This window comes from Equus asinus, chromosome 4 (assembly GCF_041296235.1).
Source record: "Equus asinus isolate D_3611 breed Donkey chromosome 4, EquAss-T2T_v2, whole genome shotgun sequence".
NCBI lineage: Eukaryota > Metazoa > Chordata > Mammalia > Perissodactyla > Equidae > Equus > Equus asinus.
In genome coordinates, this window is record NC_091793.1 from 37,215,835 (window position 1) to 37,239,923 (window position 24,089).

At 39.5% G+C, this 24,089-nt stretch overlaps 1 protein-coding gene and 1 pseudogene across 14 annotated transcripts in view; both read left to right on the forward strand.

The window, feature by feature from the left end:
• The window catches only part of CFAP54 (cilia and flagella associated protein 54), a 308,554-nt gene that overhangs the window by 136,746 nt on the left and 147,719 nt on the right, over window positions 1-24,089 (forward strand). For all 14 annotated transcript variants that reach the window (XR_011502650.1, XM_070507105.1, XM_070507102.1 and 11 more), the window contains 5 exons: window positions 462-643; window positions 2,237-2,464; window positions 12,504-12,727; window positions 12,828-12,963; window positions 16,489-16,594. Coding sequence is in view for 13 of the 14 variants with exons in the window: in XM_070507105.1 (XP_070363206.1) it covers window positions 462-643; window positions 2,237-2,464; window positions 12,504-12,727; window positions 12,828-12,963; window positions 16,489-16,594 (876 nt within the window). In the remaining variant the exon portion in view is untranslated. The remainder of the gene's footprint in view (window positions 1-461; window positions 644-2,236; window positions 2,465-12,503; window positions 12,728-12,827; window positions 12,964-16,488; window positions 16,595-24,089) is intronic.
• Window positions 7,865-9,306, forward strand: LOC106827271 (translationally-controlled tumor protein-like; annotated as a pseudogene).

The window sequence follows — 24,089 nt, forward strand, 5'->3', positions numbered from 1 at the left end:
GAAATTCTTTGTGTTTTTATACCACACTAACAGGAGAATGAGTGGCCAGAGTTGCTGCACAGCCTAATTCCAGGGGGCACCACTCACTTTCTAATATATGTGTCCTGGGAATGGCCCATTTGGGGGAAAATTAAGGAACAACGGGATCCTATCATTGTTCCCCCGCAAAACATGATATTCTTCCTCTGCATTGTTTCTTTGGCTATCACCCTTGCCTGGAATGTTCTTCTCCACGGTCTTCCTGAGTAGGTGAATCATGCTCTCCCTTTAAGACCTAATTTAAGTGCCTCTGCCTCTAGAAACTTTCCCTGGTTCATTGTGTCCGTGATAATCCTGTCCTTTCTCCAAGGTTATGCAACATTTTTTATCGGAATTACTCATTAGTTGCTTATCACCTACTCTATTTTCTGGAACTTAATTCTCTGTTTTCAATAACATCAGACTTTATTTTTGTACTGCAGATGCTGAGGAATTTTCGGCATTTATTGATTCCAAAACGAGTGACGAAAATGTTTCCAAGGCACAAACGCTTCATGACTCAGACTCTCAGTCAGGTCTTGGTGCTAAAGAAAAGGATAAAGCAGCAAATTCGGGTCTCTTGGACCATTTTATGAAAATCTTTTTATATTGCAGGAGAGCAATGGTAAGGCAGTCCTTATTATTTGCTCATGACATAAATCTCGGCCCATAAATTTGGGCGTGTAAGATATATTGTGTTTATTTACTTACTCTCTGTAATTTTGGTTTCAACTTTGAGACTAAATTTGCTGGATCTTGTGTCAGTCAGTTTTGAGGTTTGCCTGCCATGGGACTGAGGTGTACGCATTGTCCAGTGGTCAGGGAGAGGGGTGAGCTTGTTCAGTCACCAGTCACCTGTCCACCCCGAGCTGAGGTGGCCTTCGTCCCTGTCTACAGTCTCTGTGAATAGTCAGACACCTCTCTGCTGCTTTCTTGCCACACTTGGGACATGGGCCTCTCTGGTGACACCAAAGATTCCTCTGTGGGGTCTTGCTCTCTTCTGGTGTACCACAGACTCCTTTCTTCCCACTAGCACAGAGGAAGATCTTTCTAGATTACAGGAAAGCCCAACCCCTGCCCCCTGACCTCCTGCTTCTATAGGCCACTTACATCTTCTCTCAAATGCTTCTCTCTCTTTTTCTTCTTAAATATTATATGACAGATTATTCAACAGAATTGGAATCATTATTTTCAGAGAAATTAGTTTCCTTTTGCTTATAGTAGGAAGAGGATGTACTTTAAGCCTCTCACGAGCTGAGAGGAAATCTTCCTTTCTAGACAAGAAAGGAACTTTAAGTTCTCATATTCTCTGTGGAGTGGAGAGAGTGATTTTTTAAAAATGTGAAGGAAACCCGCATCGTTTCCCTTGACCATGAGCATTGCATCTTATTCTCCTTTCCACCAGCTTCAGAGCCCGAGAAGGGCTGGGTCCTGCTCACCTCTCAGAACTCAGCCCCTCTTGCTCTTTGTTCAGTCCATTCTCCTCTCTCTTGAAAGCACTAAGCTCGTTCCCTCCTGAGCCCTCAGGTTTACCCTCCATCCTTTGCACTTGCTGTTCCCTGAGGCTCAAATACTCTCCTCCTCTAACATCCCCCTCCCCCGCCCCCCCCACCTTCGCTTGACTTGTTCAGCTCAACATTCTGGTCTCTGCTCACATGTCACCTCCTTCTCTTCTGACCTCCTTGTCTAAAAGGACATGTCCTCTCATCCTCATCAGGTTCTGACCCATTTTTCCTTTATTTTCCTTTACAAGACTTATTATTCCCTGAAATGATATTTTTTATTTGTCCGCTTATCTAGTGTCGGTCTCCCCTAATAAACAGAAGCAGCACGAGGGCAAACGTGATTTCCCTTGCTCACTTCTGCCTTCCCAGCACCTAGAACAATGAGAGTTTTGGAGTCAGACCACTGGCGTGCAAATCCTAGCTCACCACTTAGTAGATTCATGACCTTGGCAAGTTAGCTCCATGCCTCCATTTCCTCATCTGTCAATTGAGTAGAATACTAGTGCGTACTTACTTCGCAGGAGTTATTGTTAGAATGAACTGAGAGAATGCATGTAAATGTCTTACCACAGTATCTAGCACATATAAGTGGCACATAACAAGTGGTGTTCGTTATTCTTATTGTTGACATATAATATTTGCAGAAAGATGAAGTCATTCAGAGATCTGCAACTCCTGGAACTTTGGGGTATTTTGAATGTTGTTTGTCTTAGGTTCTTGCTCATCGCGCTGGCTGTTGGACTCTGCTTCAGAACTGCTGTCGGGCCTTTTGGAACTTTACACAGGAGCTACAAATGCTTCTTAAACAAGCAATGGATATGTATAAAACATTTCCTGTTAGCCAGGATGGTTTCCTCTGTACCACTGTTTTGCCATTCTATTTGGGAGCAGAATTACTTATTGACATGTTAATAGAACTACAAAATATCAATTCTATTAAGGTAAGGGCGTTTGGGTAATTACTTTTATTGTATTGTAAAAAATGAGCAAATTTTTTCGTACTGTCCAGCTTGGGATAAGTAGAAATTAATATTTTTCTTGAGTTCTTCTTTGGTTTCTCTATATTTCATTTGCTTCTCATAATCATTTGTCACAATATGTAAATTGCATTGATGTTAATTACAAATATCTTAGCCTGAAAAATTCAATTTGTTTTTTTTTAAAGATTTTATTTTTCCTTTTTCTCCCCAAAGCCCCCTGGGACGTAGTTGTGTATTTTTAGTTGTGGGTCCTTCTAGTTGTGGCATGTGGCACACCACCTCAGCATGGCCTGACGAGCCATGCCGTGTCCGCACCCAGGATCCGAACCAGTGAAACCCTGGGCAGCTGAAGCAGAGCATGCAAACTCAACCACTTGGCTATGCGGCTGGCCCCAAAAATTCAATTTCTTAAAGGGAACAGAAAGTAACATTTACTGAGCTCCAGCTTCTACGTAAAGTAACCTTAATGCATTTAATCCTCATAGCTATCTTTTTATGTTTTTATTTAAAAAAATTTTTTAATTGAGTTCGTAATAGTTTACATTGATGTGAGATTTCAGTTGTACGTTATTTCTTGTCTGTCACCACATAGGTGCTCTCTTTCACCCTCTGTGCCCACCCCTCACCCCCCTTCCCCTGGTAACCACTGAACTGTTTTCTTTGTCCGTGTGTTTGTTTATATTCCACATATGAGTGAAATCATCTGGTGTTTGTCTTTCTCAGTCTGGCTTATTTCACTTAGCATAATTCCCTCCAGGTCCTTCCGTGTTATTGCAAATGGGATGAATTTGTCTTTTTTTATGGCTGAGTAGTATTCCGTTGTATATATATACCACATCTTCTTTTTCCAATCGTCAGTTGATGAATTGTTTCCGTGTCTTGGCTATCGTGAATAGTGCTGCAATGAGCATAGGGGCTCATATGTTGCTTTGGATTCTTGATGTCAAGTTGTTTGGGTAGATACCCAGTAGTGGGATGGCTGGGTCATATGGTATTTCTACTTTTAGTTTTTTGAGGAATCTCCATACTGTTTTCCATAGTGGCTGCATCAGTTTGCATTCCCACCAGCAGAGTGTGAGGGTTCCCTTTTCTCCACACCCTCTCCAACATTTGTTATTTTTAGTCTTATTGATTATAGCCATTTTAACAGGCGTAAGGTGGTATCTTATTGTAGTTTTCATTTGCATTGCCCTGATGATTAGTGATTTTGAGCATCTTTTCATGTGTTTATTGGCCATCTGTATATCTTCTTTGGAAAAATGTCTGTTCATATCCTCTGCCCATTTTTTGATTGGGTTGTTTGTTTTCTTGTTGTTTGGTTGTGTGAGTTCCTTATATATTATGGAGATTAACCCCTTGTCAGATATATGACTTGCAAATATTTTCTCCCCAATTGATGGATTGTCTCTTTGTTTTGATTCTAGTTTCTTTTGCCTTTCAGAAGCTCTTTAGTCTGATGAACTCCCACTTGTTTATTTTTTCTTTTGTTTCGCTTGTCTGAGAAGACATGGTATTTGAAAAGATCCTTTTTAGTTCATGTCAAAGAGTGTACCACCTATATTATCTTCCAGGAGTTTTATAGTTTCAGGACTTATCTTCAAGTCTTTGATCCATTCTGAGTTTATTTTTGTGTATGGCATAAGATAATGGTCTGCCTTCATTCTTTTGCATGTGGCTGTCCAGTTTTGCCGACACCATTTATTGAAGAGACTGTCTTTTCTCCGTTGTATGTTCTTGGCACCTTTGTCGAAGATTAGCTGTCTGTGGATGTGCAGTTTTATTTCTGGGCTTTCAGTTCTGTTCCATTGATCTGTGTGCCTGTTTTTGTACCAGTACCATGCCCTTTTGAGCACTATGGCTTTGTAGTACATTTTGAAGTCAGGGATTGTGATACCTCCAGGTTTGTTCTTTTTTCTCAGGATTGCCTGAGCAATTCGGGGTCTTTGGTTGCCCCATATGAATTTTAGTATTCTTTGCTCTATTTCCATGAAGAATGTCATTGGGATTCTGATAGAGATTGCATTGAATCTGTAGATTGCTTTGGGTAGTATAGACATTTTAACTATGTTTATTCTTCCAATCCATGTGCATAGAATCTCTTTATGTCATTATCAGTTTCTTTCAGTAATGTCTTATAATTTTCATTGTATAAGTCCTTCACCTCCTTGGTTAAATTTATTCCTAGGTACTTTATTCTTTTTGTTGTGATTGCAAATGGAATTGTATTCTTGAATTCTCTTTCTGTAAGTTCGTTATTGGAGTATAGAAAAGCAGCTGATTTTTGTAAGTTCATTGTGTGCCCTGCAAGTTTACTGTAGTTGTTAATTATTTCTATTAGTTTTCCAATAAATTCTTAGGGGTTTTCTATATGTAAGATCATGTCGTCTGCACACTGCGAGAGTTTCACTTCTTCACTCCCTATTTGGATTCCTTTTATTCCTTTCTCTTGCCTAATTGCTCTGGCCAAAACGTCCAGTGCTATGTTGAATAAGAGTGGTGATAGTGGGCATCCTTGTCTTGTTCCTGTTCTCAGGGGGATGGCATTCAGTTTTCACCCTTTGAGTATGATGTTGGCTGTGGTTTTATCATATATGGCCTTTATTATGTTGAGGTAATTTCTTTCTATCCCCATTTTGTTAAGAGTTTTTATCATAAATGAATGTTGGATCTTGTCAAATGCTTTCTCTGCATCTATTGAGATGATCATGTCGTTTTTATTCCTCAATTTGTTGATGTGGTATATCACATTGATTGATTTGCGGATGTTGAACCATCCCTGTGTCCCTGGTATAAATCCCACTTGATCATGATGTATGATTCTTTTGATGTATTGCTGAATTTGGGTTGCCAAAATTTTGTTGAGAATTTTTGCATCTATGTTCATCTTCATAGCCATCTTTTTGACAGAGAAAAAAACAGACCCCAAGAGAGATCTTATAGCTTGTCGGTTGACCTTTATTTCACCACTTTATCTGTCCGTGTTCTGTTACTCCAGATCTGATAGAATTTGCAGCCATTTTATTTATTTAATTTTTTTGTGAGGAAGATTCACCCTGAGCTAACATCCATTGCCAATCCTACTCTTTTTTTGCTTGAGGAAGTTTAGCTCTGAGCTAGCATTTGTGCCAATCTTCCTCTACTTTGTGTGTGGGATGCCTCCACAGCATGGCTGATGAGTAGAGTAGGTCTGCACCCAGGATCTGAACCCGTGAATCCCTGGCTGTGAAAGCAGAGCATGTGGAACTTAAATCACTTGGCCATGGGGTCAGCTCCTGGAGCCATTTTAAACCTACCACACTGTGCTTTAAAGCATGAAATAAAATTGAAAAAAATGCAAATATAATATAACCTAAACACATTGAAAATTAGTAAACACACAAACACGTTGTGTCATGGGGTTTCTAACATTTCTAGATGTAAAACATATGACAACAATAGTACAAGAGACTAGGAGGGTAAATGAAATTAAACTGTCATAAGTTATTACATTTTATGTAAATATAGAGTGGTACAACATTAACTGTGGAATATTGAGTGGAATGTGATAAGTTAAGGATTCATTTAAGAATCCTTAACTACCAAGAAAAGAGGTATAGCTAAAAATCCAATGCAGTAAAACGGAAGACTAAATAATAGTCAATTAACTAAAAAAGACAGGAAAAAAGTAACAGAGGAACAAAAATGTATGGGACAAATAGAAAACAAATAACAAATAATAAATCTAACCCAGTCAATAGCAATATCAGTATCAATCAATATCAATAACTACATTAAACATAAGTGGATTAAACACCCCAATTAAAAGGCTGAGATTGTCTGACTGGATAAAAAGAAAGACGTGTATGCTTATCCATAAAAGAAGTGCTCTGAATATAAAGAAACAGATAGATTTAAAACAGAAGAGTGGAAAGAGACATACCATGAAAATGGTAAGCATAGAAAAAGCTGGTGAGGCTATATTAATATTAGATAAAATAGTCTTCAAATCAAGAAGTATTTTGAGAGGTAAAGAGGGACATTTTATAATGAGAAGAGGCTTGATTACTCAGGAAGTCAAACTAGTCATAAATATGTATACATCTAATAACAGAGATTCAAAGCATACTGTGGACACCCAAAGCTTGAAGAGCTTTCTGGTTGGTGAGCACATTGATGTGTTGGGTGGATGTTGTGCCCTGACTCCATGGAGAGCGGGCATGGAAGCTCTTCATTCTGGACCCTTCTAGACCTTGCCCTCTCACCTCTTCCATTTGGTTGCTTCTGAGTTGTATCCTTTATAGTAAAACTGTAACCATGAGTATAGTGTTCTCAGTGAGTTCCCGCCAATGATTGAACCTCAGGGGGCTTTGGAAACCTCTGAATTTATAGCTAGTTGGTCAGAAGTGCAGGTGGCCCTGAGACTTGTGGGTTGCATCTGAAGTGAGGGCACTCTTGTGGAGGACTGAATCCTTAAATCTGTGGAGTCTAACCCTAACTCTGGGGGGTTAGTGTCAGAACTGAGGTGCAGTATACTCACATAGGTCGGAAACAGAGCACAAGTACACACAGTGTGTTCATCAAGACGGATCACGTACACAGTCAAAAGATAAGTCATAATAAAATTTAAAAGACTGAAATCTTAAAGAGTATGTTCTCTGACCACTATGTTATAAACACATTACTATGATTTAGGAAGAAAACTCTCCAAATATCTGGAAATTAAATAACACAGTTCTAAGTAATCCATGAGTCAAAGAAGAAAACACAAGAGAAATTTAAAAATATTTCAAACTGATGCTAATGTATCAAAATTTGTGGCAGGCAAATAAACCAGTGCTTAGAGGGAACTTTATAACTTTAAATATTTAATAAAAAAGAAGAAAGATACAACACCCGTTAACTAAGTGTCTATCTCAAGGAGCAAGAAAAAGAAGTGCCTAATCCACAGTAAGTAAAAAGAATGAAGGAAATAATAAGAAATGAAGGAAGTGATATGAGCAGAAATAAATCAGACATAGAGCAAAAACAGAGAACATTAATGTCAATAAATTAATCTTTTGAAAAGATTATTAAAATTGGCAAAATCCTAGAAATATTGATGAAGAACAAAAGTGAGAAAAGCACAAGTTACTGATATTAGTAATGAAAGAGGAATATAACTACAGATTCTATAGATAGTAAAAGAAAAATAAGGGAATGTTAGGATCAATTTTTACAAATGAATTTGATAACTTTGATGAAATGGACATGTTTATTAGAAAGCACAACTTACAAATCTGACACAAGAAGTGATAGAAAAAATGAAGTGCCCTAAATATGTGAAAGAAATTGAATTTGTAATCAGAAACCTTGACATAAAAAGAAGACCCAGAACTGGAATATTTCCCTGTGGAATTCTATACCAAAATTTTTTTAGAAATGAGGTCAGCATTAAGCTGACAGACATATCAGAAAGAAAAGTGTGAACGAATCTCTCTCCTGAATGTAGACACAAAACTCCTTAATGAAATATTAGCATATCAATCCCAGCAATATATAAAATATGCAAATGATGTATATAATATATACAACTATACAAATGATGATCAAGTGGGGTTTATTCCAGAAATATGAAGTTAACATTTGAAGATCAACATAACTCAACATATTAAATGATCAAGGAGAAAAATCAAATGGCCATTGAAATAGGTATAGCAAAAGTGTTTACAGAATTCCATATCCCTTTTTCCACCTGCTCTGCCTCCCCTTGAGCGCTTCTCTCCCTCTGAGCTCCTGGCTCCTGCTAAGCCAGGGCAGCTATCATCTCTCTCCAGACACCATCATGATTATTTACCTGGACCTCGTCAGCCATGATGAGATGTTCCACAACATGTATAACATCCTGGAGATCGCGAATGGGCTGTTCCCGGAGGTGGAAGGGAAGATGGTCAATAGGACAGAAGGTAACATTGATGGAAATGTACTCTGCTTTACTGTGCTTTCAGTACCCAAGGTGAAGGTACTAAAAGCACAGTAATCACAGGTGTTGATATTGTCATGAACCATCACTTGTAGAAAACCCACTTCACAAAAGAAGCCTACAAGAAGTAAAATGAATATTACAGGAAATCAGTCAAAGGCAAACTTGAAGAACAGAGACCAGAAGGAGTAAAACCTTTCATGACAGAGGCTGTAGAACAAATCTAGCACTTCCTTGCTAATTGCAAAACTACCGGTTCGTTATTGGTAGAAATGTGAGTCTAGATGACATGGTTGCTTTGCTGGATTACTGTGAAGATGATGTGACCCCTTATATGATTTTCTTTAAGAATGGTTTAGAAATGGAAAAATGTTAACAAATTTGGCAATTACTTTGGCTCTATCACTTTTCATCATAACTGGCTGCTGCTTTTCATCCACACAACACCAGGACTTAGACATGTGAGACTGATGTCATCTTGAGCTCTTCATTTATTTTGACTTTGATTTATTTGGAGTGGAGGCATTGTTTCTAAGACAAACGTGTCATGGTTGTCTAAAGATAAAGTGCGTTTAAATTCATTTGAGAAAATGCCTCTTAGTTTAATATGTATTTAAACTGAATTCATCTTATGGTGTCCCTGGAGCAGCTAGAGCCAGGTTGTAGACCTCTAGGAATAAGCTTAAGACTGTCTTGAGATAACTTCTACAGCTATCTGAACTGGGACTGGAATATAAAAAACAAGAATCGCAAGTCTTAATCGTAAATTGAAGTAAAGGGAAAGACCATGTTTATAGCAGTGCCAACATTTGAAGTGTATGCTTATACATTTTGTCACTGATAAATAGACGTAGTTAACTCTGGAAGAGATTACCAAAAGAATAAAAAGAGGCTAATACAGTTGGAAGTAAAAAACAAAAATGAAAAACAAAAAAAACAAAACAATGTTCATTGATAATAAAAACTCTCAGCAAACCAGGAATAAGACAACTTTCTCAACTTGATGAAGAGTAGTACCTACGGCTAACATCATACTTAGTGGTGAAATATTGTGAGCTTCTCTCTAAGATTGGGATCAAAGCAAGAATGTCTGCTCATACTGCTTATATTCAATATCATGCCAGAGATCTTGACAAGTACAGAAGACAGATAACAAAACAAAAGGCACACAGATTGGAAAGGAAGAATAAGAGTTTTTACATAGAAAATCCTAACTCTTCAGGACTCTAAAGAGCAACTACCAGAACTAATAAATAAAGTAGCATCATACAAGGTCAATATACAAAGATAAGTTATATTTCTATATAGTAGCAGGAAACAATTAGAAAATGAAATTTAAAAAATATTACCATTTAAAAGATCAAATATCTAGGAATATATCTAATGAAACCTATGCAAGATTTCTACACTGACAATTATAAAACCTTGCAGAAAAAAATTAAAGAACACCTAAATCGAGAGATATATTATACTGGAAGGCTTAATATTGTTAATTGTTAAGATATCATTTGCTTCCAATTTGGTCTTTGAGTGCAATCCCAATGAAAATTCAAACAGGCATTTTTGGGGGTATAAATTGATGGTTTATTCTAAAATTTGTAAGCAAAAGCAAAGAAATGTGAATTGCCAAAAAAAAAATCTTTTAAAAGAATAAATTTGGAGACCTCACTGCTTAATTTCAAGGCTTAGTAGCAGTATAGTCATTAGGAGAGTATGATATTTGTGTAAAGAAAGAAATATATCAATGGAATAAATAGAGAGTCTAAAAATAGATCCATACATTTGGTGAATATTTTACAAAGGTGCCAAAGCAGTTCAAAGGGCTCAAAAAGGAATGGCAACTCCTAGCACCCAGATTTTGTTCTCTAAAAATCATTTCTCACTAAAGGAAACAGGGCTCCTTGAGAAAGAAAAAGCTGATTAAGTTTCCTATATGAACTAAACCTGAGGATAACCAAATAGTTGAAGTGAAATTTTTATTTATAAGAGTATTCAGGTAATAAATGAAGAAAAGAAGTTGAAATTAGAATATAAGGATTTTGCAATCTTTAATGAGTTAATTGGAGGGTGAGCAACACCTATGAGGTATACTTGCCAGAAAGATAAATCGAACTGGAATCAGATGAAGCATTTAAATCCAACCAACAATTTACAGAAAAGGACTCTGTTCTTGACCATGCCAGAAACCTCACTCTCCATCTACTATTTTGATCCCCAAATGCCAGTCCTGTTTATTTGTCAATGCTGTTAGATAATGTTACCAAAATTAGGAAGTGAATAGATAATGCTCTTTCTTTTTTTCCCTCTCTTGGGTTGGAATTAATTGGGAGATGGGTACTGAATAAGACAGTTGGAGATACAATGTCAGCTTTGTGGTTGATGAAAGCTTTGTTGGAAGATATAGTAACCACAGAGGGCTTCCTTATCCTTCATCCCAGAAAGAAACTTACCACATAGCCATAGGCATGACTAACTGATAGCAGACACCCCTCTTCTTCAGGGAGGGCCTGGAAAACTTACTTCGGTCTGGCCCAGGAAACTTATCAGTGTCCAACAGAAGACTGTGTGATCCTGTAGGCAGGCAGGCTCTGATGGAGCATTCACCCAGGAAGGGTTGAGTGGGTTGGTTTGATTTCTTCCACACTCACCAAGAGGATTTAGTAAAGGTCAGGAGTGCCTCCACTTGGAAACCTGAGTTCAAGGGAACGGAGATATTCCCTCACGCAGATCTGTGCTGCTGGAAATCTTACTGTGGAATTAGTGGATCACAGCGATGGAGCTCATAACATCAGTAAAATGGCAACTACCCTTTATTGAGCATGACCCACGTGCCAGGCGCTGTGCTAAGGAGGCAAATTCTCATAGGTCACATATGTCATACTATTATTCACACCTTCACAGCCTGACTTCAGGTATGCATATGGCATTTCACAGCCAGATGACTTCCACGGTCTCTTCCAACTTCAAGGACTATGAATCTTGTTAGAGGGGATGTTTATCTTCTAGTTTTGTCAATACCTTCCCTCCCCTATTCCTGGGTTACCTTTAATGGAACTCCAGTTACGAGGGGCTGGACTTGAGTTACCCAATGGTCTGTTGGGCTGCAGCTTAGGCCAGAGGTGGAACCAAGAGGCTTTGCTTTGCCTCAAGAATTTCTAGGAGTATACACAAATGCATCAGAGACTCAAGGGAAATGAACACTAGTTGTGGAGTAACTCTTTAACTTAGGCAAAAAGAGGGTTTTCCAGATTTCCCTCTCATAGGTTTGACCTTTACGTCAGGGAATGGGACTTATTATTCTACAAATTGATGAATGTAACCCATGTATTAGGGAGACAATTATTTGTGTATACTAAAATGTATTTTTCCTCAAAACTTTACCTTATTGGTTTAATATCTTTACTTAAATAGATGGTAACTGTTTATCAAGAAATATAGACCTCAGTCTGTGCTAATATGGTAATGTCTAGTCATATGTGGCTATTTAGATTGAAGCTTAAATTAATTAAAATTAAACAAAATTAAAAATCCAGTTGGGACCGGCTCAGTGGTGCAGCGGTTAAGTGCACACGTTCCTCTTCAGTGGCCCAGGATTGGCCGGTTCGGATCCCGGGTGCGGACATGGCACCGCTTGGCATGCCATGCTGTGGTAGGCATCCCACATATAAAGTAGAGGAAGATGGGCACGGATGTTAGCTCAGGGCCAGTCTTCCTCAGCAGAAAGAGAAGGATTGGCAGCAGATGTTAGCTCAGGGCTAATCTTCCTAAAAAACAAAAAAGAAAAAGAAAAATCCAGTTGCACTAGTCATGCTTTAATAGCCCAGTATCCACATGTGCTTATTGGTTACTATATTGAACAGCCCAGATATAGCACATTTCCATCATCACAGAAAGTTCTATTGGATAGCATTATCAAGCTTAGATTTGCATAATAAATGCATTTTAATATTTTTCTGTTCAGTTCTCTTCCATGTTATATTTTTATCTATCACATTCAATTTTCAGACAAAACGTAGTAAAATCTGAGATTATACAAATTCTTCTTCAATGTGCTACTTGCAGATTATTGAAGAAAATGGAGAGTTCAGTGTTCCAAGCTGCTATGGAAATATTAAAAATGATAATGGTGGTTCTAGCCTTACTTTTGAGCATCCTTTGGATGATGTGAATGTGGTTGATTTGAAGTGGATCCATGACTTTGTATTAAAATCCCTGGAAGTTTTGTATCAAGTGGAAAAATGGGAAACGTTGGTATCACTTGCCATTCAGTTCAATACAGTTTCACAGTAAGTACCGCTGTAAAGGCAATTAAAAGTGACAGGCTTCGTGGAAAAAAATGTGTTTTAACTAATGTTTGCTTTTTAATGTATTTTTACCCCTGTCTAGTGAGAGATATACGGAGCAAGTGACACCACTTCTTGTGTATGCACAGCGCCAGCTTCTTCTAAGAATATCCAAGTTCAAGGGCCCAGATATTACCCAACAGCCCTGTGTAAGATATGAGGCTGAATACAAAGAGAAGGTAAGCTTGGCCCTATTATTCATGCTGTTGTGATTTCTTATTAGTACACATATAAAATATGAGGATTTGGGAATCAGGTAAGTGTTGTTATTTTCACTAGGCATTTATCATCCAAATCAACAACCATTATTGAGACCCTGTCGTGTGCCAGCATTTTCCAGATACAGGTGAAAAAACATTAAGTCCTTGTACACAAGAAACTTATATTCAGACCAAGGCTGCTTTATCCATTAGGCACGGTGGGGGCAGGGTCTGGAGCCACAACACTTTTTAGGGGCCCACTCAATGTTTTAATTTTTTTTTAAATAAGAAGAAAAATGTAACTTTTAGGTCAAAGAAAATGTTTTAATTTTTACTATTAATATATTTGTATTAATACCAACTTAATCATAAAATATAATTTTTAATATTTTTTATGGAGGCGTGGGCCCACAAAGGCAAAAGTGTCTAAGGCCTGTGAAAGTTATGGTGCAGCTTTGAGCTGGGTAGAGGAAAGAGATAAGTAAATTCTCTCGTTTATTAATTTAATAGAAATGTATTGACTACCTCCTATCAGAGCCGCTGCGTACACTTGTACAGTCTGTGTCCTGCCCAAGGGCCCCTGGCGTACACCGGGGCTGAAACCCAGTCCCTGTCCCCCACCCCAGTCTGTGCTTGTGGAGCTGCAGCCGCCCATCGAGGACTCCATTTTCTTCTTCTTGCATAGGGTCCTTATGGCCTCTGCATATTCTTGCCTCCTGTATATTCTATGTAGAGAGAATACAGTCTGAGTTCTTGCTTTCTGGAGTTTAATTTCAGAGGGGTGGAGGAAGGACCAGATAATAAACATGTAAACAGATAAATAAAAAGACTTATGATCATTCCAAGTTCTCTTAAGAAAATAAAATAGGTCAACGAGCTAGAGATAGGCGGGGAAGGGAGGTGGAACTTTAGTAAGGGGATCAGGAAGGCCTCCTGGAGATGGAAACGTTGGATGAGAAGAGGCCAGCCATACAGTGAGAAAGAGCATTCCTGCCCACTGCAAGAACAAGGACGAGGGTTCTGAGATGGGACAGAAAGAAGACCAAAATCCTGCAGTGTTGCAGACAAGGGGGAGGGTGAACCTAGGGGCTGCTCCTTCTGAGTGTTCTTTGGTGCTCCTTCCTCTTCTCCCCAATGTCTTACTGCTGCTGTGTCTCGAGACTCTGTTCTTGGTCCTCCTGTCTTCTCTAGCCACACGCTCTGCCTTGGTGAGTTAATTCAGTCTGTGGCTCTGAGTACTATCTTTATGATGATGACTATCGAAATTGCATCTCCAGCCTAGATATTTCTCCTGAATTCTGTGCCCCTATCAGTCAGGGTTTAATCAGAAGAGCAGAGCTAGAAAGATCTGCCTATCAATCAATCAATCAGTCAATCTATCCATCTATCAAGAATTGGCTTATGTGATTGTTGGGGCTGGCTTAGCAAGTCCAAAATCTGTAGGGTAGGCAGTCAGGATGGTGAGCAGGAAGGAACCCTACAGGTGTGGCCAGAAGCTGTTATCCATAGACAGTCAATGAGGGAGGATCCAGTGGGAAAAGAACAGTTGTAAACCTGGATGCTGTTTGGAGTTTGGAGTCTGGAGAGCGCCAGCATGTCAAGGATTCACTTGATTAGGTCACGCCCACTGAGGATAAACTCTCTAGCTAAAAGTCAGTTTATTAGGAACTTTAATTTGTGTGTGCAAAATCCCTTCACAGTAGCACCTAGATTAGTGGTGGATTGAATAACTGGGATGAGGTGTGTGAATGCTACAAAATGGTCGCCTCCCTCCCTTTCGTCCTCATAGTGTAGCCTGACCAAGTTGACTCATCAAAAAACCATCTCCTGCCCAATCAATATCATCTCTTAGATGTTTCATACCCTTCTCAAATTTAGCACATCTCAAACAAGCCTGTTCTGTCAAGTCTTCCCCACTTCAATTGATGACAACCTTGTTTCTCTAGCTGCTCGGATCAGACAACTTGGAGATATCCCTGACTCCTCTCTTGCCTTTGCACTCCTCTTCAAATTGGTTACCAAATATATCAAAATATATTCAGAAGCTGACCACTTCTCACTGCCTCTACCCCTGCTGCTCTGATCCAAGCCATCGTTACATTTGCTTGGATTAATGCAATGACTTCCTAATTGGTTTTCTTGGTTCCAGCGTCCCTGAACCCCTGCCTCCAGCCTAGAGTCTGTTCTCAATGCAGCAGATAGAACGACCCTTTACAAACCTAAGTCAGACCATGTCATTCCTCCTCTTTAAACGCTGCAGTGGCTTCCCATCTGATTCAGAGTTAAAGGAACATCCTTATCGCGGGCTTAATGCCTCATATAACTTATTCCCCTGTGATCTCCAGTAACTCGTCTCCTGTTACTCCTCTGCAGGTTTCAGTTGCTCTGTTCTTTAAGACTTCCGGCCTCAGGGTCTTTGCATTTGCTGTTCCCTTTCTTGGAATGCTTCTACCCCAAATATCCACATTGATTTTGTCTCACCTTTTTCCGCTCTTTGCTAAATGTCACATTCTCTGTGAGGACCTTCCCCACCACCCTGTTTGAAATTATGTTCCTGTTTGCTCTATTTCTCTCTATAGCATTTATAACTCTTTAATACACTCCATAATGTACTCCTCCATTTTGTTTATTGTCTCTCTACTTCCACTAAAATAAATTCCGTAAGAATAGGAATTTTTGTTTACTTTGTTCTCTGCCGTATCATTCTTGAGCTTGGAGCAGTGCCTGCCACATGATACATATTCAGTAAAGATTGTTTAATGAAGCTGGAGAGGTGGGAAGGACTGGTCAAGTAGGACACTCTTAGGCTGCAGGAAGGAATTTGCGTTTTATTAGAATGTGTTTACATCTCATTGTGGAAGCACCTGCAAGAGACGATAAAGAAGCAGCATCTACATCAGCCTGGGGTTCAAGGGGGGCTCCATTTTGGGCAATAGGTTCGTTCAAGGAGTGGGAGTGGAGAAACAGAAAGAAGAGCATCTTAGACCTTTTAAAAGAATTTCCTTCTGGCTGAAAATGTTGTTTTCAGCTATTTTACAATTTTAGGACTCAACTGTCTGTTGGAAAGTAAATTTTTAAAATACTACAGAAGTTAGTTCTGAAAAACCTCACCAGGGAAGTTTAAATTGCACTAATTAGGAGTAGGGTAGAAAAATCTGCCACTGGAAAAGCAGCCTATATTTTAAATATGTTTCACTTACATAATGGAAGATATATTTAGACTAGCAAGTTTATAGAATATCAGAAAATCAAATTCTAATTGCTCTACATAATGTGCATAATGCTCTTCCAGCTGTGTTGTATAAAAGAAATACGAAAAATTAGGTAGCCACTTTTTTCTCTAAAGTTCTCGTGATTGAAGGCTGCTCTGCTAGCAATTTATTCATAGCATCCTTTTTGTATCTACTCTTTTGACAAATGAGAAATAAGATAAACATTTCAAGTAAATGAAATTTTTGGCTATAAATACCTGAGTAATATTTGTTTTCATCTTTCCTTTTTAAGATAACCTGCCGAAATTTCATTGGGAAGCAGCTCGAGATTAATCCAGCCCCTGTAGTGACAGATAGATGGAACTCCACGGATTTCCTAAGAAAGCTTATCTATTCAGGTCAGAAACAATTTTAGCTTGAAATTCTTTTAAAGCAAGGTTTGCTGTTGTGTTCTGCATGTCAAATCTCCCGTAATTAAAATGTTTGCAAAATCTCTTTTGCAGGTTTATTTGACTGAAAATAATCCATTTGATTTTTACTGTCTTATGTTGCTAAAATTGTCATTTAAGGGAAATTAAAGCACGTCTTTATTAATTTAATCTGTAAATTAAAGAAGGCAAATAAAAGAAGGAGAAAGGAAATTAATGAGAAAAAATAAAGATGGAAAAAGACTGTTTTGTACAGTTTCCCTGTTTTTATCTTTCTTGGGAACTCTTCAGATTGACCTTTTGCTATTTTCTTAGTTCTGTCTTGACTCCCATGATAACTTCCACTTCCATAATCAATACAGATTGTTCTCATATTGGCTTTAACACGGTGAAGTTGTCAGTCTTTCAACAAGAGTGCAGGAGAAGATTTGGGAAGGTCATGACCCCTTTGCTTTTAGCTAATGAGCCCTCTTGGAATATTTTGGCAGTGCAGCCAGAGGGAATGAGGAAATGGAAAAAGATGAAAATGGAAATAATGCCTTTTCTCAATTGCACTTTTCTTGTGTGTGTTTCTCATACAAGAAAGAAATGCAAGTCTTCCCCTTGAAGTGTTAGGATCCTTTCATTTATCTATTCATTTTATGTATGTATGTGTGTATGTATGTAATCTTTCATTCATTCATTCATTTGAGTCAGTCAGGCAGCTGTTCAGTCATTCAGCAAACATTTACTGAGTAACACTTGTTAAGTGCTGTCTTGGGTACTGAGAAAACAAAGATGAATGAGACTAAAGATTTGTTATCTAGGAGTTTACAGCTCATTGAAGGAGACTGATAAATAAACCAGAGATTATAGGATAGAGTGATAAGATCTGTAACATTATGACTACTGCTGCTGTAAACAATAATAGTTAACAACTAGCATCGCTTTTGAGAGACTGCAAGTAATTTAGTGGGGCTAAGGTAAAAGGAAAGGCAAAAGCTGAGGTTGGAAAGGTTGGCAGGAGTTAGATAATTAAGGGTCTTAGAAGGCAGGATAAAGAGATTCAGATTTATCTGGAGAGCTGAGGGGAGCTAGTTAAAAGGATTTAAAGAAGGAAGTGAAATGATCCTATTTATGTTCTTGAAAGAACCTTCAGCAGCAGTATGGGGAATCGATTGAAAGGAGACCGCATGGAAACAGGGGAGCAGCTCCTCCTGACTTGTGTATTACAGACAGGATGAGGGCCTGGACTTAGGTGGTGGGAACAGAGGAGTGGACGGGTGGGAGAGAAAGGCTGAAGCCCACAGGACTGTGTTCTGTGCTGGGTAGATGAGGAAGGGAGGAGTCCAAGTTGCCTTGATTTCTGGCTTGGGTGGCTAGATGGATGTGGTGTCTTCACCCTACAGGAAAATGGAAGGGAGGGGCAGATCAGAGGAGAAGGTTACCTGGGAGTTACTGCGTTCGAGTTCCCTGGATGATCGCTAAGTGGAATGAGCTGGTATATGGTAGGATATACTTGTGAGGCACTCAGCAGAGATTTGTATTTCAGTCATCAATATATTGGTAGTGGTTGAAATCAGGGGCTTGTATGAAGTCACCCAGGGAGGGTTTTGCGGAGTGTAGACCTGAGGATGGCCTCACCTTGGAAGCCATATCAGTCAAAATGAACTAGGCCGTGCAGCAGTAACAAGCCATCCCCAAATCCCATTGCCTTGACGTGAGGGCAAATCTGGTTTTTCCCGGTGCTACTGTGTTAAATGAGGTTGACTGCTAAGCTGCTGTTCATTGTGGGTTGATGGAATCTCCATCTTGACACGGGCTTCCATGATTGTTTCCAAGGCAAGAAACAGAACACTGATTTACCCTCTAGGAAGCCTTACTGAGAGGCATGTTGTAAATGGTTAAGAGCACAAACTTTGAATCCAGACTACATATGCACATACTAGAGGCTTTATGCTAAAGGGTCTACATGGATTGTCTCATTTCATTATTATAACAGCCCAATAATAGAATTGTTATTATGCATTGGACGGTAGGCACTCATAAGTGCATTGTGAATTTTAGCTTACAATCACCTAATGAGGTAGGTTTGTTATTGTCTCCATTGTTCAGGCAGGAAAAAGAATGTATTTTATATTCTTTTTTATATTTTATAATTTTATATTCATGATATATATAAATTATACACTGGCTTTTAAAGCTGCTATTTGAAAGTGACACTATCCCTTCTGCTGACATTTCATTGGCCAAAGTCACATGACCACGTCTAAGTGAAAAGGGGTAGGGAAGTGTGATCCTACTTTGTGCCCTGAGGATAAAGAGGCAGAATATGTGAAGAGCTGTCATGATTGTCACAGGAGCAAACAGAGGAAGAGCAGAATCTGAAAGAGATTGGGAGTGGTCGAAGGGCTGAGAGGTACAGCACATGATGGGTAGAAACAAGGCCGAGACAAGAGAGACATTGAGGAAGATGAGACAGTCAACAGTCAGAGAGGTCATGTAAGATGAGGACCGATTGTCTATTGTATTTGGGAGGTCATTGTCATTGCCCTTTTTGCTGTGATACCCTCTCCTTCAGGCCTTACTCTAGCTGTTTTCCCCTTCCTGGAATGCTCCTCGCGCATCCGGGCGTCTGTATGATACGCTTCTCCCTCACCTCCCTTAAGTCTTTGTGTACATCTCCTCTGTTTCAGGAGGCTTACTCTGACCATTCTGTTTAAAACTGCACCCTGGCTGCCTCCTCCAATTCCCCTTTACTCTGCTAAATGTTTTCTTTTTTCTGAATCACTTACCACCGTCTGTCATATTGTATAACTTAGTTCTTTACTGTATTTATTGATTACTAGTCTGTCTCCTCTGATACAACATAAGCTCTCCAAGGGAAAGGATCCTTGTTTTGTTCAATGATATTTTTGAAATGAACTTCGTCAGTGTCTGATACATAGTAGGAACTCACTATCTATTTGTCAAATAAGTGACTTTGTGACCTTAACAAGAGTAGCTTCAAAGAAATGGTGGGGAGGGGAGTAGAAGTATTTTGAGCGGTGGGTGCGATTGTGCTGAACTGTGCCCACACAGAGTCGTGGAACAGAGAATAGCCTTTCAGAAAGCTTAGCAGAGACAAGAGAGAGAGAGGCAGAGGCAGCTAGAAGGAAATGTGGAGCTGAGGAGAGCTCCAGGGGCTTTGTTTTGTTTGTCCGGTTTTAATAGAAGAAAAGGAGCCTCTTCCTATATTAAATGGAAGGAGCCAGTAGAGAGGGAGTGCTTAGAGACAGGAGAGAAAGATATTTGGTAGGGCAAAGAAATTGAGGAGAAACCAGGCAGAGAATGGGATCCAGGGGAATTAGCCTTAGAGAGGAGGATGGAACACCCCCGCTGCTAGGGCAGAAAGGAAGGAGCAGACAATAGGCCCAAGTGCAGGCAAGTTTGTAGGTGGTAAAGGTAGAAGTTGAAGGCGTTCTCATTGCATGCTGGAGATTTTCTTAATAAAGCAGGGGGTGGAGAGCATAGCCAAGCTTGACAGTGTAGGAGATTTCAGGAGGGATGGAAAGAGTGGACTGGCCACTGAGGAAAATGAGAGAAGGGAAGATAGAAGGGCTTCAGAGCAGTGTAGACGGCACCACTGAGTGAGGTTGGTGACCATGAACTTGCCAATGATAAATCAAATTATCCCATCATATTCAGTAAACAATGGGAGGACTGCCTTCCTGTGGTCAATCACATGTGACTAGTCCCAATCAAGAGTGTGATTCTTCCTGGGTGTGTTTTCCTTTTCTTGATCTTGTCTGTCAAACCTCTGGAGATCCCCCAATTTGGGATCTGTAACTCAGAATGTGATATATATTATACCCTCCATCCTAAACAAGGCTGGGAAGAAATGCGAGAAAATGTATCAAAAATGCTTACTATCAAAATGATGAGTAGCATCTAAGGGATGGGAAAAACATACCTAGCAAAATTCTAGACGTGTCACCGATAGATGCTTATTGATGAAGGGTGCAATATGGCAGAAAAGTACTTGGGTTGCCCGTTGTTAAAGTTACATTTGGACAGGCAAGGTGGAGAGTGGTGGGACAGAAAGGAAGGGAGGTGGAATCATGCAATAGTGATCCTTTGGGTTGATTCTCAACAGTGGTGGAAGTTCAGCCAGTTTGAGCAATGATTAGAGTGGGAATATTTGAATGGATAAAGTCTAAAATATATTGTAATGGCAGTAATAATTAATTCAGCCAGGCACTTTATTTAGCACCTTATAACCATTAGCTTCTTTACATTTTATAGTATTAGGAGGTAGATATTGTCATGCTTACATTACAGATGAGAAAATCAAACGTCACTAGTAAGTAGTGGAACTGTGATTCAGACTCTGGTCTGTTTGATTGCTCCACCCAAGTGTGCTTCACTGAGCTATCAGGCCTGTTCACCATTTGGCCCTTCCAGCTTAGACTCTGCCTTAATTCACAGCACTCGAGAAAAAATTTGCTATGTATCAGTGGTCTTGGGGAGACAGATACTTTATTCTGACTTATTGTGTTGGCATGGTAATTTTTAGATGATCCTGTTACTAATTATAGGTTTTACATTGAGCCATTATCATTAAAATCTTGGCATCCAACTTAGAGCTCTTTATAAGACTCCAGGACCTCTGTGACTAGGAGCGTATTTTGGCCCACACTTGTGAGCTTATTTGGCAAACTTTTAGGATGCTAAGTTGTTTTCAATATACTGAACTCAGAACATTAACATGTTTATGAGCATGTTGGATCTTATGTATGTCACCATGACATGTTTGCAGTTCTTTTAAAAGACCACGTGTATTCCCCATGGTTTCCACACCAGATTACCGCTTTAGAACATCGTAAATTTTCTTTTGGCATTTGGTGATAATCCTTGAACATTTAATTCTTCAGAACAGATATTGTAATGCCCCAGTGCCTAGGAACATTTGGTGTTCTCATTATTTGAAAGCATTCTATTCTCCCTCTAACTATTTAATAATGCATATGTAATTTGATAAGGTCTCTGTAGGATTTGGAGAAGTGAGAATACCTCACTTTACAGATTACTTTTTGTCTGGATGAGTAACCTGCCTGCTTGTCAGGCTTCATAGGGGAGAGAACTCTATGGATATGCCTTTTATTGCAGCCACTTATGCTTTCTGTCTGAGTTCTCTTTCTTCAGTTTTGACCTGATTGGTATTTAAGCTCTTGAGAGGGTTATTCAGTCTTTAGCTATGTTGGAGTTTATAACTCTTTGGCAGATGTGCTTTATTACCACCACTGGGCACTTGGATTGATGCGACCAAGTGTGTAGAAGGCAGCCCAAATTTCCTGTCACTCCTGGGAAGCCTTCATTGGTGGACCCATCTCTCAGGAGTCATTGGCCTTTCAGTTCTAATGTCTACATTGGTACAATGAAAGACATAGTAACTTCTTTTTTCTCCCCTTCCTCCTTCTTCCCTCCTCCTCCTCTTCTTCTGACCTATTTCAAACCATTGAGGCTATTAGTGCCTTTGAAAGAGCTTCTTGAATTATCCATGGAAGTTTTCAGAGAGGAACCCCCTTGAGGCAGAGATGTCAGGGTAAGGCCTCCGAAGCTAATGATATTTCCTCATTGCTTTGCATCATTTATCTCATGTAGACAGCTGCAAAAATACCAACAGAACTCTAATTAGACCACAAGAAAAAAGTTTGCTAGGGCTTGAAAAAGGTAAAAAAAGAAAGTGAAATATAGTTTAGGACAAAAACAAAGAGGAATAACATATAAGCAGATATTTGATAAAAGTAGCAGGGTGATTTTATTCAGACTCTATATCTTAAAGATGACAAATAGCTCCCCTTCCTCCTGTCTCCATTATTGCCCCCCATCGCTGGCGTGCCTTTGTGGTTTTTATTCTAGAATGTAAGCTCTGTGAGAGCAGGGAGTGTGTCTGTTCTGTTCACCTGTATCTCTTTAGTGCCTAGCATGGTGCCTCATACTGGTAGGTGCTTAATATATATTTTAAGAATATACAACTAATGGTCAATCTGTGAGCCTCCATCTATTGAAAACCTCCTCCATGCCAGGCACTGTGCTGGACACTTCACCCACGGTCCCAAACAATTGCCCTCAGAGGTAAATATTATCATCCCAATTTTAACAGATATTTAAAATTAAGGCCTAGAGAAAGTAACTTTCTCCAAATATTAATATGTAAGGGCTTCCAGCTTCCCCCTTTTCCTTTGCTCACTTAACTTCTTTCCCTGATCTCACTCTCTAAGGAGAAAAAGATGAAAGTCAAGCTCATGAATTCTTGCAAGAAAAAACAGAGCAGAAATCTATAATCTTCAGGATGTTATGCATAAGGAGGAGCAGGGATGTGCTTTCTCGGGGAATCATGCAGGGCTGGGTATGGCTTAGAGGAGAGGGGAATTGAGGGAGCAAGGTGGTGGAGACAGATTGGAGTGGACAAGAGAGTGAAATTGGTAGGGCAGAGCAGTGAGAGCTCCCGGGGAGTTAATAAGAGCCACTGTGGCCCAAGTATCTGACGCTCTTTAAACGTGTGATGGTGAAGTGTGTCAAGAGTGAGTGTGCTGGAGGGGCAAGTGCATCTCTTAATGTGGCCATGTTCCTGGTTTGATTAGAACCTCTAAGATTTCTGGACATTAGGGTATAATGAAAGATGTTGTCTCTATGGCCATAGAGTGTAACCATGTTACTAATTCCATCAGGACCTCCCTGGGCTCACAAGGACCCCAGGCTTCTTCTCTTTGACTTTTCTTGAGCTTATTCCTGTCCTGTTCTCAAAGTGTCTCTGTGCCTAAATTAGCAGGCCTTAAATCTGGCTCGTTGTCTGTTACCCAAGATCTGATGCTTTTTGGCAAACTGTCTGGGAAAGTCCCCGAACTTGAACATTGTTTCTCTCTCTTATCTCTTATGTGGGCTTAAAACAAGTTGTTGTCCTTCAAGTTTACTTTTCCTCCTTTGTAAAATGTGAGTGATATCTACCCTGACTAGTTTGTAAGGTGCTGTGAGGATCGATTGAGATTAAGATCTGTAGAAATGATTATTAGTAAAGTTTATCCCAGCCATTTAGCTTTGTCATTCATTCATTTAATGTATATTTATTGAGCACATACCATGTAACAGGCAGTTTCATAGGTCTGGGGTTATAGCAGTGGACAAAATGGACAAAAATCCCTGCCCTTGTGGAACTTACATTCTAGTGGGAGGAGACAATCCATAAACAAGTAAAACACATAGTGTGTCAGAAGATGGTAAGTGCTACGGAACAGAGAGAAGTCGGGAGCGGGGAGTGTTACAGTTTTAAATAGAATGATCAAGGAAGGCCTCCTCAGAAGTTACCAGTTAAGCAAGAATCTTAAGGAGCTGAGGAAGCAAGACATGGGGCTATTTGAGGGAAGAATGTTCTGGACCAACAAGAACTGCTAGTGGCAAGACCCTGAGGTGGAAGTATGCCTGGTGTGGGAGGGAGTGAGTGGGA